Source organism: Arachis hypogaea, chromosome 16 (assembly GCF_003086295.3).
Source record: "Arachis hypogaea cultivar Tifrunner chromosome 16, arahy.Tifrunner.gnm2.J5K5, whole genome shotgun sequence".
Taxonomy (NCBI): domain Eukaryota; kingdom Viridiplantae; phylum Streptophyta; class Magnoliopsida; order Fabales; family Fabaceae; genus Arachis; species Arachis hypogaea.
Window position 1 is genome coordinate 21,644,615 of NC_092051.1, and position 18,168 is coordinate 21,662,782.

Below are 18,168 nucleotides of genomic sequence, written 5' to 3' on the forward strand. Positions count from 1 at the left end.
ATCCACTTTTTGAGATTTGAAAGGTTTTAATTTAAGTGATAAAAGAAATTCAAATATTTCGGATTTGAAAATTTTATTTAATTAAAAAGTGATTGACAAAATATTTTTTTAGATTTTTTTAATGTTGTTGTTGTTATTATTATTATTATTAGGAGACTCGAATCCGCGACCTCTTAGATGAGTATAGGAAGATTATTATTATTATTATTATTATTATTATTATTATTATTATTATTATTATTATTATTATTATTATTAGGAGACTCGAATCCGCAACCTCTTAGATAAATATAGGAAGACTATGCTATTTGAGTTATAATTTATTGGCTTTTGATATTATTATTTACTTTTTAGATATTAAAGATCATTAATATTTGGATTGGACTTTTATTTATAGTAGTCAATAGGCTAAATACTAAATATATTTTCAAACAAAAAATAAAATTATATAATATATAATAATTTTATATACCTAATAAATTACTATTACTAATTTTTTTTGTAATAAATATATTTTTCATATACCTAATAAATTACTGTTACTAATAAATCTGTCCCTAATTAAAGATAAAGTTAAATTATTTTGTTAGTCTCTCTAATCTCTCTAAATTTATTATTAAATTTTTATATTTTAAAAGTTTTTAATTGAATTTTTGTATTAATTTTAAATTTGTGATTAAATTTTTTTAACAATCAATATTATACAAATACTTTTATTTATCTCACACGGCACTACTAGCAAATATACCACAGCATATTTTGTTAAATTAAACATTTTTAAAATAACAATATGTGATTATAAATTTAAAATTAGTGTAATGATCCAATTAAAATTTTTTAAGTGTAAAAATTCAATTATAAATTTAGTGAAAATATAATAATTAACAGAATATATTTAACCTAAAAATAATAACGTTAACATTAAAAGTATAAAATCATTAAAAAAAAGATGTCATAGAATTGGAAAAAAAAAATCTAATTCATAATATAAAGAAAGAAAACTATATATATTATTATGCCACATTGGAAAAAAATATAATGGGACACAATAGAGAAATATTAGGTGCTTGAGAATAATAATTCTTATGTACATTATTAATTTTTCTTTTTATATGTTAAATAGATATTAACAGTAGAATAAGGAGTAATTTACAATTTTACATAGAGAAATTAAGTAGAGTGGAGTGAATGGTTTTGGCTAATAGTGAGCTCAGCTCTAAGATGGAGCACGTCATTAATGAAATATAGACAATCGTCAGCCATGAAAGAAGTCCATGGAATGGCAAACAAGTTCCTATAGCCAACTGCCTTTCCCCCAGTGAATGTATAATTCCCTTTATACTTGCTTACAAACTCATCCGTAGGCCTACACCTCACCGCAAATTCATAGTCAACGGAGCTTATTGACCCTTTTTCTTGCATTCCAAGGAACAATCCAAAGCAATGGAACGAGCTTTGCTGGTCCATGTTGCAATGCGCTGAGAGGAAAAACCCTTGTCCAGCCAGATGGAAAGCCTGAGAATAAACCCTACCGGATGGGAACAAATTCGCACACTCCTCTCGCTTCAGATCCAAGTAAACCACGCATTGCTGCCTTGGAGCCTCGAATTCCAACACCCTCAACGGACGGTATTTATATGCCCGCTCCACGAACATGTTACTACTTCCCTTACTAGCTGACGCTGCCTCCACTAGAATCCGTTGCCGATGTGGAGCCTCCGCCTTGAAGAACAGTGCTTCGAATACAAGCTTCGTCGCAATTTCTCGCTCCATTTCGTTGCAGCATAAGATCTTCTTTAGCTTTCTGCATGACATGTAAGGGAAACGGATTAAGCGTGCAAGGCGCGTGCTAAGCACGTGTTTCCTCTCTTCTGGATCTGGATACTGGCTTCTAGCCCACTTCAAAACGACGTCGTATAGGGCATCCTCTGATGCTATTTGTAGATCATCACTTGATAGAATTGCCTCTATTCCGACTAGGGGCAAGCTCATGACCTCTTCTTGGAACCTGTTTGTCCCAAAAGTTTAAACTGTTAGACAGAGACACGCGCCTTCAAATTGAATGAGAAAAGAAATCTTAAAATTATTACGTTAATATATCTTTATATCTTGAAGCAAGATACTGCCTTGCTGCACGAGTCAATGGTTGAACTGCATCGGCCATTAAGAGAGTAAAAGGGAGCTCAAGGTAAAGCAACGCAGACTCAGATGTCATTGGCATGTTCCGTAATAATTGACTACAGTATCTCATGCATGAAGCAACTTCAAATTTGTCTGCAGCCATTAACACATCCAACAGTGCAGTTGCTGAAGAAGCGCTTAACGTATTAGTGTACATAAAGTTTAGAAGGTCCACCACTGCTGCTTCCTCTGTAATATTTTTTGCAGAGACAAGAACATATAATTAGCTTTAATATTAATCAAATAATTAATATGAAAAAAATAAAAGAAGAAAAAGAGAAGCTGTTTGTATATGTATATGTCTATACCACTGGCATTAATTCTTAGTGTAACATATGTCTGTTCTGACTCCTTCATCCCATTTGAGAAAAGCTACAAAATAAACAATAACACTAATAATTTAGTGAATATATTGGGAAGAATATTCAGATCTAACGAATAAATTAAAGAATAAATGTCGCTACCTTATAGAAGAAAGGACTTTTAGCAGCCAAGATAGGAGAACTAATATATAATGTTCTAACTCTCACATCTATGGAGCAATCACAACTCCAATCATGGTTATTTGAAGATTCATCACCTATATCGACAATAGATGGAACCCCACTCAAATAAAGTGTAAACACTAACAACAAAGGATGTATTTACTTCCAAGTGAAAGAATAATAATGTTCTTGTTTTATATATCCATGCATTTCCTTAATAATAATTTCAAGAATTTCATTGATTATAGCTGATCCCAGTAATGAAAAACAATGGGCTTTTATTTGATGTTTTTTGTTTCTTTTAACAAAAGCATTTAACTAAGAACTTGAATTTAAGATTTTTAGCTATATATTTAAATACCTGAAAGACGTTCTTCATTTGTTGAAGTTGTCTCTTTCTCTTGATTTTCGTAAAGGACACAATTATCTATATCGGCTTGATTTGTATTCAAAATTCGTTCATCGTAAAGATCTTCGACTGCAAACAAGAGAGTAAATTTTGGATATTATATGAAAATATGAAACTAGATGTAACAAAAATATTATAACCCTCGAAAAGAAGATGGTAATCAGTTAAACAAAGAGAGAAGATGTTTAATCATCACCAGAAAAAGGAAACAAGATCAAAGTATTATAACCCTTCAAATAAAATGTATAATTGGTGAGTGGGAAAGAGAAAAAGACCATGGTAATTATGGTGGTGGATATCGTCACCTTGCCTCTTGTAATGGCGGTTCCAATAATCATCACCATCGGAATCAAGACAATGCTCATCATCAACTAGGTTTTCCACGATCTCAATACGTAGAATTCTATCGGAGAATTTACTATCATTAAAAGCAAAGCTAAAATCAACGTCGCTACACGAAGAAGTAGAACGAGAGTGATTGAACACCATTCTTATTGTCACGGACTCAAATTAAACAGATCCAACGTAACAAATACAAATCCTCCTCCTTACTCTGCAACTATGGATTGAAGGAGAACAAGAGACCCTAAATTATTGTACACAATCCCTTTATGACTGGGACATAAGAATAATAACTCAGAAAGAGAAAATTCTTTCTCCTTTTTTATTATTAATTATTAGAGAAGCAGATTTTGAATGATTAATAAATATGTAAAGAATATATTCGTTCTCTTTTTTATTGTTTAATTACTAGTTACAATATCTGTTAGTTTAGCTGGTGTCTTGGTTTGGTTCGAACTTAAAACTTCAATCCAACCCTAACCCATTCTTTGTTATTCAACTTTGTCCACTGTCTCTTTTTCTTTCTGTTTTTAGGTTTGTTATTTAGTTTATTATATGGTCTAAAGACAATGCAAGGAGGGTAGATGTGAGCTGTGAAGGTTTTTCATAACTGATAAAAGGAAATTGAGAAAAAATCATAGAGGTTTTAACGAGGATGGTCCGCACTTAATTTTTTGTTTGGTACGTTACTAGTTATCATTAGTGTGTGTTTTTTTTTTTTTTTTTGAGATAATATTTAAGTTAGTATCTGAATTTATACGTAAATTTTAATTTGGTTTCTAAAATTTTAATGAGCTCTATTTAATTTCTAAATTTTAGAAATATAACTCATATTAATCTTTAAAATAATTTGCGATTCATTATCATGTGAGCCAGAGCATAATGATAAGATCATATTTCTTGTCATTTTCTTTTTAAACACATTTAAAAGTTACAAGATATACAATTTATGGCTAAATTCTGAGATTCAATTGAGTTTCTTTCCTAAACAAATACTATAGTGTGTATCAAAAAATTGGATTCATTTATTTCATTTCATTCGAGTGAGTAGTTAAAAAAAATTAGAAAGAAAAATATAATATTTATGAAATATTTTAATATTTGTTTTTATGGATCCAAATTCGGATAACATAATAAATTTAGAGGAATACTAGATAGCTATTAAAATTTATTGTTTTTAGCCATTAATTAAATATCAATGTTTAAAAGTGTGGGTTAAAATATGCTATATATTAGATTACTAAACTAAAGAAATTGAATTAATAACTAAAAATAATAGCTAAAAATAATAGAGAAAAGGACAAATAGGTTCCTGACCTTTTGTCCCGTAGATATTTTTGTCTCTGACTATTGAAAAATATTTTTAAGTCTCTTATCTTCACAAAACTTGGACGGGTCAGTCCCTGACGGAGACAGTTGGACGGAGGGACTGATCCGTCCAAGTTTTGTGAATGTCAGGAACTTAAAAGTATTTTTTAATGGTTAGGAACGAAAATGTCCGCGAGACGAAAGGTCAGGACCTATTTGTCATTTTCTCAAAATAATAAATTCTAATAATCGTATAGTATTCTTCATAAATTTAAGTTTTCTATGATGAACATTCATGCAAAGAGGGAATGGATAAATGATTATGCTTCATAGTTCATATATCCAATAAAATGGCTAGCTATTCAATTTATTATTTGTTTATAAAAAATGCTATATGTAGATACTAAAAATTAATTATTATATACTTATGTATCAATATATATATTATTTAATTTATTTTTAATATATATTTTATATTTTAATATATAATTTATATAAATAACTGAATTATTTGTTAATTTGTAATATATATATATATATATATATATATATATATATATATATATATATATAATAAGTGTTAATTTATTGTAATGTAAATTTATATATTTGAATATATTTTATTTTTGGATATATTAATTTTCAATGTACTAAAAAAAGTGAAAACGACAATTAATTAATTAGTTCTATTTTTTTCTAATTTTAATTTTAATATATGCTTTTTTAACTATTTCCTGAAACTATAAAAACATTTTAATGTGTAATGGAAATTATTTCTTTTTTTTTCTTTTGGGAATCTTTACAGGGACTAATTAAATTAAGCAAGCATAAGTTGGTGGCTGAGGGGATTGCTGACTTGCCCAACACAAGATTGTTGTCAGTACCCAGTAGTCCATAAGCACGTAGCTTTTCTATACTCTTTTGTTTTTGTTTTTTTTCATCTTTAATTTATATCAAATAATATTATGCTTAAGGAATAATACGGCCTGAATTCATGACATTTTGTCACTTTCTCTTAAGTTTTAGTGGCTTCATTGCAAAAACTGTGGCGCATCGAAACTAAAGATGAACGGGATACAAATCGATTTCTTTATTAACGTTAGTTTGTGGCTTTGTGCTAATATAACAGCAAACTTTGGCTTTAGTTAACCTCATAGATCAGAAATATTATTCCTAGCTAGTTTAGCCTTTAATTCGGAAAGTGGATCAACCTATAGGTTGAAGATCACAATGTTCCTGAAGAGGGAACTTGGGATCAGAATAGGAACCATTGAGAATGGCATAGGTAACAAGCTTGTTTGCAGCTTCTGTTGCATGGATTCCATCCCAGCTTACGTAGTTGTAAGGATCATCACATGCTGTTGCTTTGGAATTGCCACAGTAAGCTTTTGGATCGAAATTGTACTTTCCCCCTCCATATCCGCAACATGCTTTCGTGCCATACTTGAGCCCTGTTCCAAAGAATATATAAACCGTTTTGAGAAGTGATTAAACTTATATATAGATATGAAGGAGAAGTGCTTGATTTGAACCATGAGAAGTTGGATGCTGAAAGAGCTCTAACAGAACAGTGTGTACATCGACATAAATGACATTAGCATCAGAAAGAGTCTCTCTAGTCTGTCTCAATGTCTCTTTCAACATCTTGTTATAGTCCACAACGGCGTTGTTTAAGGAAACCATACATCCAAATTCATCAATGTCTGAACTATTATGTTCAAGCTCCACCAAGAATGAAGGGTAGCATCCCACTGGTGCAAGATTGAGCACCATAAATGTACGTCCTCCAACATCATGGTATAGCTCCTAGAAATGGAGCGAAATTCAAATCAGTGAGATTATTTTGTTATTTCAGTAATAATAGATCTGTGTTGGTGTTGAGTCTCACCTTAATTGTAGCACCTATTTCTGAAACAACTTGAGGAAGTCTCTGCTTCACTCCACCTACACCAATGGCACCTAAGTTGGAAGTGAAGTCATTTTGGCCAATGTAGAATGTGTAAAGCGATTTTCCGAATATATCCGGTGAAGGAAGCTTGGCTTCTGCAAGATGTTATGAACTAAAATAAGGTTAATTCTAAAAGAGAGAACTTAAAGGGTTAAAGCTAAGAAAAGTAAAATTAATTGTACTGAAATACTCTTGTTCATAAGACTCAGATACTCTGAAATATTCTATTAATAGGACACATCATCTATTCTAAACAATACTAATCCTATAACTCCTATTACTCTGTTTTATAATGATTATATTGATAGCACAAGAAAAATCACAAGGGGTGCCAGTTTTGGCATTGTGAAAAGAAAACTAGTAAGCTCCTATAATACTGCTTCCATTCTTAAATAACTTTATTTGAACAAAGTGTTCTATTCAGAGCTAGTGTATATCTAGATACATGGATTTGTTAATATGCCACTTTGTCTAAGTCGAACGGGTGAAATAATAAATAAAATTTGGGAACTAGAAAGTTTGTACATTTTGCACCTTCTTGGTGAAATTCAAGGACTCTGGTTTTAAATTGCTTCATTTGGTTGAGCTGGATAGCAAGAGAGAAAGGGCTGATTCCACTGACAAACAAAGAAGTGTTAGGAATAAGCACAGTGGATGCCAATGTTGCATAGTTGGCCCCATGTCTGAAGTTTGATCCTATTGATTGCAGATAGGGACTCAAAAATGGCAATCCAAGAGCTTGAGCTGCCAAATCAAAGGTAAAATATAATTGTTAATATCAGTAATTTAGTGTCAATGAATAACCAGATTTCTTCTTTATCATAATTGAGTGGTTCCTATAGAAATACTGTATATTAGTTATTACACATTGATTTGGAGTTAGCTTTAGGAAAGTCATTTTGAAATTATTGGTGGGGCGTAAAGATAAAGATTGAGAATCTATCCATTACTATACATACAAATATTTCCAGCTATAAAAATCTTGTCTTATAGTGAGAACTGCTTAAGGAAAAAGAAAGATACAAATCTAATAATCAATAAGGATGGGATAATGTCGGCTATAGGCTAGTATTCTGCTTTAGCAGGATCCAAATAAATAATGACCAAATAAGTTAAAACAACAAGAATTACATCTTAACTAACAGATATAGCTTTTGGTTTAGTGGTAAGATCAATCCAATGAAACAAAATGAGATGTTATAATCTATATGTCTGCCCTTGGTTTATAAATGGTTGATGACAAAAAACCAATATAGAAAGAATATGAAAGATTACCAAGAAAATCAATCATGAGTCTGCCATCGGAAGCCCGGCCAGCTGGTTTTTTGAAGAAAGTAACTCCAAAAGGAGCAGACTGTGCGGGAAAAGCTGCATAGAAACCACCAGTATCTGAGTTTGAATCCCCGAAGTTGAAGATTGCCTCAAAATCACATTTTGTGTGACTTAAACCCACCAAGCATAACAACAAGGCCATCACTGATGCCAAATTGATGCAACTCATTTTCGGAGCTACCTTGTTCATTAGCTTAAGGTTAAGGATGTGTACACTACTATAAATATAATGGAGAGGCAGCAGTACTATACATGGAAACACGGCAACCAATTTATTCTCTTGCTGAGACAACGGGTAAAAAATTTATGGCCCCAATACTCACTCTTGTTATATGCATAAATAATCCAATATCAATTGCAATCATATATATAGCAGGCGCAACATGCGCCACATATGTTTTGGATGTGTTGCTATTAATTAATAGTAACATAGCAGCAGATTATGTAATTGTTGCTTAGGATGTTAATAATACTTAGTATTGTTAGTGACATTATTGACCTTGGAATGTAATGAATTCAATGGAGGTGTTAAGTGTTAATTAAGTGATATCAATGGAAACCAAGATTCACAAGCCACCATAAACTATGCATGCTTTCTTTTTTGGTTTAAGGACTAATCCACCACATATCTGAGCTCCATTTAAAGATTTGTCGCTGGCCAATTGGTTGTTGCATGCACAAGGCAGAATTCGAATCCTAAACACTTGCTTAAGCAAACGAATGAATCACTCAACCAACTCAAGTTAGTTCTATGCTTGCTTTCTGATTCTGTGAAAATGGTGGTATATCTGTTTTATTCAAAGTTATAACCAGCAATTAATCATTTTCGCTGGTAAATATTCTATTTATCTGATGTATTGATTAACTTCTCTGAAATGGAGGAATTGGGTTTCTCTAAACATTATTCTTGTCTTTCTTTTTTTTTAAATAACTGTCACTCTAGGATAATATTGATTTTTATTCAACCCTATTGACCAGTTTTTATTCAAAATAAATAAACTATATGTAAATATAAATTACAAATAGCTTTCGTAATCATTATTATTTATTAAGACGGGGAAAATTGAATATGTTGGCCAAAGAAGAAATGAAAGGCAACATCAAAATTGTTTTGACAAATTCAGCTGGAAAGATTACAGCCTAAGAATCAGAATCCAGGGAAACTTAATTCTCTATTTTGTTTCAGTCAATAAATCAAACATTTAATTCAGACTTTGCTAAAATGATACAGAACACTGAAAGTACAAAGACAAATGAATTTATAGGAACATCAAGCTCTGCATTTCTTGTTTCACAGACAACCCACATGCCAAAATCTTTCCAGGTAGATAGCAAAAAGGACACATCACTTCAGCCACTGAATTATACACCCCGTCGATACTCCAGTTGCTTTGTGTTCTCCAATAGAATCTGCTAAGCAGGACAGAGATAAGGAATTAAGCTAAAAAATTAATAGGCCATGATTTGATTCCTTTGAAGGTGATCACAAAATTGAGGTACAACACTTACTTCACGGATGTAATTTGCAACTGCTTTGCAACCTTCAGTTGCCAGTTGCATAACATTTTCCACAATGTCAATCGGTAGTTTAGAATCCATCTACAGCCAGCAACAAAAGAAAAAATACATATTGGGATAACAAAAAAAATGTCTGAAACTAACTTTACACTGACTATAAGAAATATGAAAAACAAAATGATGCAATGAAAATTAACCTGAAGAAGTGTCACTTTATCCAACTTTGGCAGAATTCCAACAGTTACATCAGGACCTCCAGCACTGTCTTCTACATAGTTCAAATCTGTCCATATTCATACAACAAGTTTCAATAATTACAAAGCCGCAAAGCTAAAACAAAAGTTGAGCAGTTTAAAAGAAAACACAAACTTGCATTTAGCCAATTGAAAAGTCAAGTAAAATAGGTGCATACCAAGCAAAGGGGTGCTATTAAGGTATCCAGCACTACATGAAGTTACAAGATCACACATGGGGATCCCAGCATCAGAAAGGGCCAAAGTTGCAGCATTGATACATGCAGATCTAGTTCCTACACAAGGAATATTGGGGAAAAGAGTTAGTTAATGGTCAATAATGAAGAGCTTCAAAGAAACTAAAGAATCATTTGTTAACAGAAGATAGATTATTAGAAGAGCACAAGATAAACAAATATTTATCATGAGGAAAAATGGTGATAACAAGATCCCATTATAAGGTTTTAACTTACCGCCATCTGCTTGGAGAACTTGGACATAAATATCTATCTGCAAATGATAAATATGAATCATACAAACAATAAATATACAATTTACATTAATGAAAAAGAGATTCCAGAAGCTGTGTATAATGGAACCTGGGAACGAGGCATTAAATGTGTCATTATGCATGCTTCCATAGTCTGTCGAATAACCATAGAAATTTCAGTTGATCTCCTGTAGCAAGAGAAAAAATTTGGCCATAAGAACCTGGCAATTTGGCCATAAGAACCAGTTTAACACAATCTAAAAGAAAAAATTGAAGTGTCATAAGATGTATATTGGTGGGGAATGGTATGTCCTAAGTTTCTCCTTCCTTTCCAAATTCTCTTCTGTACTGTCAACTCTTCTCAAACCGAGATATCTTAAAGACCCTTCACTTGGACACATCAGTGATTAGTTGCTCAAGTTGGCTACTTACATATCTCAGTGACTCCTTCGTTTGGTTGCTAAATTTAATTGTGGGACAAAGATTCTAGTGTTCTCCAAATTCAGCATTGCACTGTTCTAGTTCACACATTACATATTCTACTGCTACCGATTGAAATTAGAATGTTATGTACTGCTGACATATTGGTCAGTGTTCTGTTTCATAATATTAGCATTATTTGCATCATCCAATTCAGTCTTGAGCTACTATTTCAACAATTATAAATAACTAAAAACAGTGCCAAACAAAAAAGAACTAGGAATTAAATTTAAGCAAAAGCATATGAGAAAACCTGTCACCCTTTGGTTTCCTCTTGCGATCTCCAGTGCTGAAGTTAGCCATGCTGTACTCACATCGAATCTGCAGAGATGATGAGAAGCAGATAGATAGAGAGACAGCAATTAGGTATCCAGCAAAATACACTACCTAGACACAAAATGCATAATAACTTGATAAGAAAAAAAATGTTTTTCACCAGAGCCTGGTCACTCATTTGCTGGCTCCTATTTTGGACCTGAAAGGCATACAAGTTAATACAGCAATCATATCAGATAATGCTGAAATGCAAATTGAAAGGTTATTTACCTCTCTGGGGCCATATACAGCAGCAACCACTTTGGTATTACCCATCTCAAAAATAGCAGAACTGGTTCCAAAAACAAAAAACATGCATTAGCCAAACCCTAATTTGGAAATTAAGAGGTTTGAAGAGCACGAAAAGAATTACCCATCAGCTCTGGAAACAGCACCAATCTCGGCTCGAATTTGCCGCATCTCCATGGGGCGGCGACCATCCAAGCGAAGTCCTTCAGGGCTCACATACTCCATCTTCCTTCAATTTCCTTAATCAGGAGAAGAACCAAGTGGGTGGCAAGAGGTGGTGGCGCAGGAAGCTGAGCTGGTGCAGCTATTCTGAGCTGCTGGAGTAACACTGTAACCGGAATTAGAGAAGGGCAAATTAATCAAACCGGTCATCCAACTTGTTAAATGAACGATTCAACAGTTTAATAGTCCAAAAATCGTAGATGAATCACTTTAATTAAATATAAAATAAAAATTATTAAAAATACAGAATAAAATTTTAAATATTTAAATTTAATCATTTATATAATAATAAAATTTAAAATTTTACACTTTTATATAATAATTTATCTGTATTTCATAATTAAAATTTTACATTTATTTTAAATATCAGATTTCATAAATAAAAAAAAAAACAAAATGTACATAAATCATTGCGTCAATGCTAATTTTACGTTCAAATTCATAATTTTCTATCACCAAGAGTAACAATTAGTCAATTATGTTGTGTTTCGAATGGAGACAAAAACTGAGAGATAGAAACTATTGTATTTCATGTAAAATATACTAGATTAAATTATGTCTAATTATTATATTCCGTTTAAGATAAATATAAAGATTGAGAGGCAGATTTAGAATTTGAAAAATTAAATAAGCGAATTTTTAAAAATAAATATTATTAAAGTTTCAATATCAAAAATCCTATCAATTTCAGATTTCCGCTATCTAGAGTTACCAAAGAAATTAAAATTGTGTCCCATTAGCCGTTGCAGTCTCTAACCACAAACACAATCTTTAAGTCTTAGTCCCATATCAACTCTAAAAACAACCTCTGCCTTACAAACAAGTTTGTATCATAGTTATCAAAAACGAACCCGTAATTGATCCGGTCATACGACCGGATCACTGGGTCAACCAGTGGGTCACTAATTCACCCTGTTGACCCGGTCATAATTACATAAAAATAAAATTACCATCAAAAGTTAAAACTTAAAATACATTTCTTCACAAACATATTAATACCAATCAAGTATCAATTCTTAGACATAACTAATAATGCAAAAAGAGATAATAAACTAGTCACTTGGTACAAAATACTTTTTCAATTTAAATGAACAAGAGAGAACAAAAGATAACACAATCAGTAAATCAAATCCGAGGAATGATCTGAAAGTCGGCATCTATATCTTCATAGGACAAATTTAAAGCTTGACCAACATTTCCTTCATTTTGATTTGCATCTATATCTACGTTTGTGTATGTTTCACAAATCAATACCAAGAATAATTCATAATAATACAAACAGAACAATTTAACTAAACAATTTTATCCTGAGTTGCAAAAAACATGAACTTCATTTTCAACTACAATAATTTTCGGCAGCAAAAGATTTAGCTCAAAAGATAATTTACAGATTTACAGCAACAAAAAATATAGCTAAGTGATTATTTCAGCAAGACAACAATAGCTTCAATCTTCAGTGATGAAGATCAGTAACAAATTTAAATGATTTTTAGCAACAAAAAATTTAACGAAGTGATTATTCAGCAAGACATCAACAAACTCAACATTCAATCAGTAACAAATTCATTCAGCAATGAACAAATTTATGTTAAGTGACATGATATTCAGTAACAAATTTCAACAACACACTCAATTTTCAGCAACAAATTCAACTTTCAGCAACAAAATCAGAGTTGCAGTGATGAATTACGGCAACAAAATTGAAACTGAAAGAAAGGGGGAATTTGTTGGAACTCACCAAATCGGTTGCGCGAAGGAAGATGACGGCGAGGCTCGAAGCAAGAAGACAAACGAAGACCAGCCCACCAGGACCTGATGCCTCTGCTGCCGGCGACAAGGAACGCAGGGAAGGCGTGCGTCTGAGTGCGAGATGGTGACGAGACCGAGAGTGACGACGACCGGCCCCGGGACCTGCTGCTTCTGCCGCGGCGACGACAATCGCGGGGAAGGCGCGCTAGTTGGGTGCGAGACGGTGACGGGTGAGGAAGCTGGTTCCGTTGGGTTCTGCCGCCGGCGAAGCGAGCGCAGGAAGGCGGCGACTGCGCTTGAGACTGTGTGGACACAGAGCGAGACGAGTGGCCGAGTCCGAAACGGTAAGTGCCAGACCGAGATGAGGGGAGAGACGAGAGAGTGACGCGGTGAGGGTGAGGCCGTGAGTGAGGCCGTGGAGTGTCGAGAGAGAAGAGAGACGAGGCTGGGGGTGGGGGTTCCATTCAGAGCAGGGTTTCATTTAGGGGCACCTGAAACGACGTCGTTTCCAGGTAAAATATATAAAAAAAGTAAGAAACACAACCCGGTCTGGAAAATATAAAAAAAAAAAAAAAAGTAAGAAACACAACCCGGACCGGGTTGCATTAACTGGCCGGGTGAAACCGGTTTTTACCAGATCTCATACTTGTCCGATTCGATAAGTAATTCGACCTGACCAGATGACTCGGTGGTCGGGTTCTAGTGAACTGACCGAATCAAGTCAAATTTGATAACTATAGTTTGTGTCCATCTTCAAAATAAAAAATATGTTACTAATTATTAATCACAACTTCAGTAATTTACTAATTTTATTTTATTAAAGCACAACAATCAGCCATAAAAAACTCATATCCATCACAAAATTGGATTATTAGTTTTATATTATCAACAATGAACATATATTTTCAATTTAATTTAACATATAATTCTAATTTCATAAAAATAAAATATAAAAACTGGAGACGTTAGCCTCACACTTGAATTACAAACAACAATTAAGTGAACATAAATCAAAGATGAATATAGATTGTATTGGAAAAAAAATGCAACAAAATATAATAAGAACACCCTATTTTTCTTTTGAATCTCGGAACGTGACTCCTTGAGCATCAACTAATTTTCTTTTAACCTTATTCTCTCACTCCCCTTACAATATATATTCTAGGATTCTAACTAACTGTAAAGTCTCCTCACTCAGTATTCTCTACTCTATTCACTCTATTTTTCAATGTTCTGAAAATCGGACCGGATTGATCGGTCCAATTGATTCAACTGTGAACCGTTAGTTAAAATGGTTCGGTTTACTATGCAAAACTATTAATTTAATCGAATTTAAACCATGGAACCGATCAAAAAACGTTCGGTCAGACCGGATTGAGACTCGGCCGGTTCTCATCAAACAATGTGGTTTCACGTTAAACAAAACCAAAAAGAAGCACACGTGAAGCCACAACCAACCTTTTCTCCAATTCTTCCATCTCCTTCCTTCTCTCCAAAGAAACGGAAACCTTAGCCTCACCGCTGCAAGCCACAAGAAGTGAGCCACCACCGCTGTCCGTCGCAGTCAGGGGCACGTGTGAAGCACAGAAGCCTCTCCTCCCAACCCTAGAGCCCCTTCTCCGATTTTTTTATCTCCTTCTTTCTTCCCAAACAAAACAAAAACGGAAACCGTAGCCTCACTGTCGTCCGTCACAGTCAAGGGCTCCTCTCTTCGTTTCGTCGGCGTCCTCCAAAGAAGAACCCATGTTAGCTCTTAGTCTTCGTTCTCTACTGTCGACGTCATCTGCTCACAGTCATCCTTCGAAGGTCAATGCTCACTGCTCGAAATCTTCGTTCTCTTTTGTGTCGTCCGTCGTCTTGCTCGTCGCTTAGTATCCGTCTCCGTCGCGCTTCTGACCATTGGCTCAAAACCTTTAGAACAAAGGCAAAGGCTTCATTTTTTTTTAATTTTCGTTCTATATTCTTCATTCTTTACTCAAAACATTGTTTATTTTTGGATTTCACTAATGCTACTCAGATTGAAATTTGAATCTAGATGTATTATACTTTATTTTCTTGTTTTGGATTGAATCATTGAATGATTAGTTGATTTATTTTGCTGGTTAATCTTCATTAAAACTGTGCTGCTGTCTTTTGTTTTGGTGTTGTGACTCGATTGTGCTTAGATTGTGACTGTCTTAATGACTTAAAATTGTACTTAGATTGAATAATTAATTGATTATTGATTAGCTATGGTTGTTTTTGTAATCTCAAAAAAAATTTTGTGGGCCACTCTTCTTTTTCTTTTTTCCCTAACCCTAATCACACACAAACACTTTCTCTCAATCTTCAGTCCCTCACTAGCCGTCACCCTCCCCAAACCCCCCTTCCTCACTCACACACGGACACAAACTCACAACACACACAAGTCACATGAACAAAGAAGAGAAGAATGGAGGGAGAGCTGCGCTGCGAGAGAGAAGAGAGGATCACCACTATGTGTCCTGCTGCTGCCCTCCCCACCGAGCCGCCGAAGCCACACCTCGCTGCCAGTTGCCGCCATCATCAACAACGATGGAGGAGAGAGAAAGAGGCGAACACGAGGAGAGAGAGGGAAGCCTTTGTGTTGTTGTCGTCATGTTGGAGGGCTGGCTGTCGGAGGAGCTGCTGTGACGAGCTCACCGCCAGCTAAGGCCCATCGCCGTCCGTGGAGAGTCGTCGTCGTCTGGGTCGCTGCCGGAGGAAGAGAGCTTGCACAAGGGGTTGCTGGAGTGGCTCGCCGCTGCCGCAAGTGCCACCACACCTCTGGCCGCCAGAAAGTAACATTGAGGTCTCCGTTCTTCTGTCGTCGCCGCTGCCGGGGTTTCTGGTTAATGGGTATGGCAGTGTTGTTGTCGGAACCACCACCGGTGCTGCTGCTACTTGTTTCCCTTAAGTCCGAGTCGTTGTGGTTGCTGAGAAAGTGGGTTGGAGATGAGGTTGCGGCTGCCGAAGTTTCAGGTTGAGAGGAAAGGTTCCGTCGACACGTTTGGATTATAGTTTCAACAATCGAGAACTATCGCGAGCTCCATCTTGTCGCTACTCCAGTCCAAATTCTACGCTCATTCGTTCCATTCCACTTCAATCCTCCTTACCTTGAATTTGGCACTCTGGATTTGGTATCTTCGGTCCCTTGGGACCACGTTGTGAGTAGGCTTTACATTTATAATTATTTGACTGTGCATCTATAACTATTTTGACATATATCTATTATGATCTTTGAATTATATTCATTATATTTGCTTTGAACGATTTTAAATTGATTAAAATAATTAATTTATTAAAATTAAATAATTCATTTTTATGAAGTTTATACTTTCAGAATTATACATGAGACTATATATATTTTTGATGAAATTTTGCATTATCCCAAAATGTTTGATTTTACTTGAATATCTGTTTTTGAAGTATTTGTTAGTATTCACTTACTTTAAAAATTGTGAAATATATTTGAAATCTCTTATGATTGAGAAAGTATGATTGAAAAAGATTTCTGATGAGAAAGTATTATCTGATTTGAATTTATTCGATATCTTATAAATTTGAAAGATAAAATAATTTTTGTATTTGAAATTATATGTTTTGCATTGGTTTGGGAGACTCGTATTAGAAAATCGTAGTTAACGGCGGTTATAACGTTAACTTAGATGCATCTAACTCAGACTCCAGCTACCAGGGGTGTTGCTAGCCTAACGTGTAGGCCACACGTTAGATCTGTTATTCTGTTAGGACACACAAGAGAAAAGGGCTACCCATAGAGGTGGAGCCGCCCAAGTGTGGACTTTTGATTTGATTTCTGTATGAGAACTCCCTTATTGATTCGCTTATTATAATCAACTATTATTTTCTAATTAAAATTACTTTGATGATAAAGTTTGTTTAGTCTCATGTCGATTATAAATGTATTGTCTGGTCACTGAGTTGCAAAACTCACCCCGTTTTTCTAAAAATATTTTTCAGGAACAAATATTTGACTGTGTGAGACTTTCTATTCAAGAGTAACGGTCTACAATGAGTACCTATTCTTTGTCGAATTCCTAGAAGTATATGCTCCATATGTCACAGGCAGGATCCAACAATTTGTAATTATTTTATTTTTGAAAAAAAAAATATATAACTATTTATTTTAGAACTTGTAAAATATTTGTACTTGCTTATTGAACTTATATTTGACTATGTTAGGCTTGCTATAGGATTATTTTTCTGAGCGCCGGTCATGACTCATTTTGGGTCGTGACAGTTTTGCTGTGTTGTTGTTTTGTATTTTGTGATTTTTATATATAGTGATGTGTTGTTGTTTTGTGTTTTGTGACTTAGTTGTGTTTAAATTGAATGATTAATTGATTATTGATTAGGATGATTGTTCTGCTATGCTACTACTTTGTGTTGTGATTTTTATATAGGATGGTTGTTCTGCCATGCTGCTATATTTTAGGATATTTATACTAGTGCTAGGAAATATAAATTATGTTCTATAAGCATCCTTTTTTTTTGTGACTAGACAAGAAAGAAAAGAAAACAAAAGAAATAAAAGGGAGAGGAAGGTCTCCTAAAAACCAATAGCTAAGTCCCTTGTAAGTAAGACACGAAGCTCATCCCAAGACTCCAACAACTCAGTTTGAGGGATAATGTTCACTACTGCAAACTTTGCTATAGCATTCGCAACGTGGTTGGCTGATCTCTGAATTACCTTGACATCAGCTCTCCAATTCCAAATCAAAATATCATGAATTTTAGAAACCAAATCATGATCAGCACTTTGGATGTTAGTAAAACGGTCTTGGACTAGGAGAAAAACTTCCAAACAGTCTGTCTCATAAGAAACCTGCCTGTACCCTGCCTCCCAAGGCAAAAGTAATTCCCTCCAAATAGCAAAAAGTTCACAACGA

General features: G+C 34.1%; 3 protein-coding genes across 6 annotated transcripts; all 3 read right to left on the reverse strand.

Moving 5' to 3' along the window:
* Positions 1-684: 684 nt before the first annotated feature.
* LOC112756842 (BTB/POZ domain-containing protein POB1-like) lies at positions 685-3,564 on the reverse strand. Its single transcript, XM_025805455.2, has 6 exons — positions 3,351-3,564; positions 3,028-3,144; positions 2,646-2,761; positions 2,490-2,553; positions 2,091-2,370; positions 685-2,008 (listed from the first exon to the last, which is right to left on the reverse strand). The coding sequence occupies exons 1-6, from the start codon at positions 3,562-3,564 to the stop codon at positions 1,171-1,173; spliced, it is 1,629 nt and encodes a 542-aa protein (XP_025661240.1). The 3' UTR covers positions 685-1,170.
* A 2,227-nt stretch (positions 3,565-5,791) lies between these two features.
* LOC112758404 (GDSL esterase/lipase At4g01130) lies at positions 5,792-8,898 on the reverse strand. Of its 3 annotated transcripts, none has more exons than XM_025807075.3 (5): positions 7,949-8,898; positions 7,208-7,417; positions 6,614-6,768; positions 6,411-6,531; positions 5,792-6,176 (listed from the first exon to the last, which is right to left on the reverse strand). In XM_025807075.3, exons 1-5 carry the CDS (start codon positions 8,193-8,195, stop codon positions 5,932-5,934), a joined length of 978 nt encoding a protein of 325 aa, XP_025662860.1. In that variant the 5' UTR covers positions 8,196-8,898; the 3' UTR covers positions 5,792-5,931. The 3 variants fall into 3 exon arrangements, with proteins under 3 accessions (XP_025662860.1, XP_025662861.1, XP_025662859.1); XM_025807076.3 differs by having other exon boundaries at positions 6,304-6,531; XM_025807074.3 differs by having other exon boundaries at positions 6,258-6,531.
* Positions 8,899-9,032: 134 nt separating this feature from the next.
* Positions 9,033-13,759, reverse strand: LOC112758405 (exosome complex component RRP41 homolog). Of its 2 annotated transcripts, XM_025807077.3 has the most exons (11): positions 13,251-13,759; positions 11,415-11,618; positions 11,273-11,333; positions 11,163-11,201; positions 10,980-11,047; positions 10,356-10,434; positions 10,230-10,266; positions 9,936-10,052; positions 9,721-9,806; positions 9,515-9,604; positions 9,033-9,415 (listed from the first exon to the last, which is right to left on the reverse strand). In XM_025807077.3, the coding sequence occupies exons 2-11, from the start codon at positions 11,513-11,515 to the stop codon at positions 9,368-9,370; spliced, it is 726 nt and encodes a 241-aa protein (XP_025662862.1). In that variant the 5' UTR covers positions 11,516-11,618; positions 13,251-13,759; the 3' UTR covers positions 9,033-9,367. The 2 variants fall into 2 exon arrangements, 1 of the variants encoding a protein (XP_025662862.1); XR_011874014.1 differs by lacking the exons at positions 9,033-9,415; positions 9,515-9,604; positions 9,721-9,806; positions 9,936-10,052 and having other exon boundaries at positions 10,987-11,047; positions 13,251-13,755.
* Between the last annotated feature and the right edge of the window lie 4,409 nt (positions 13,760-18,168).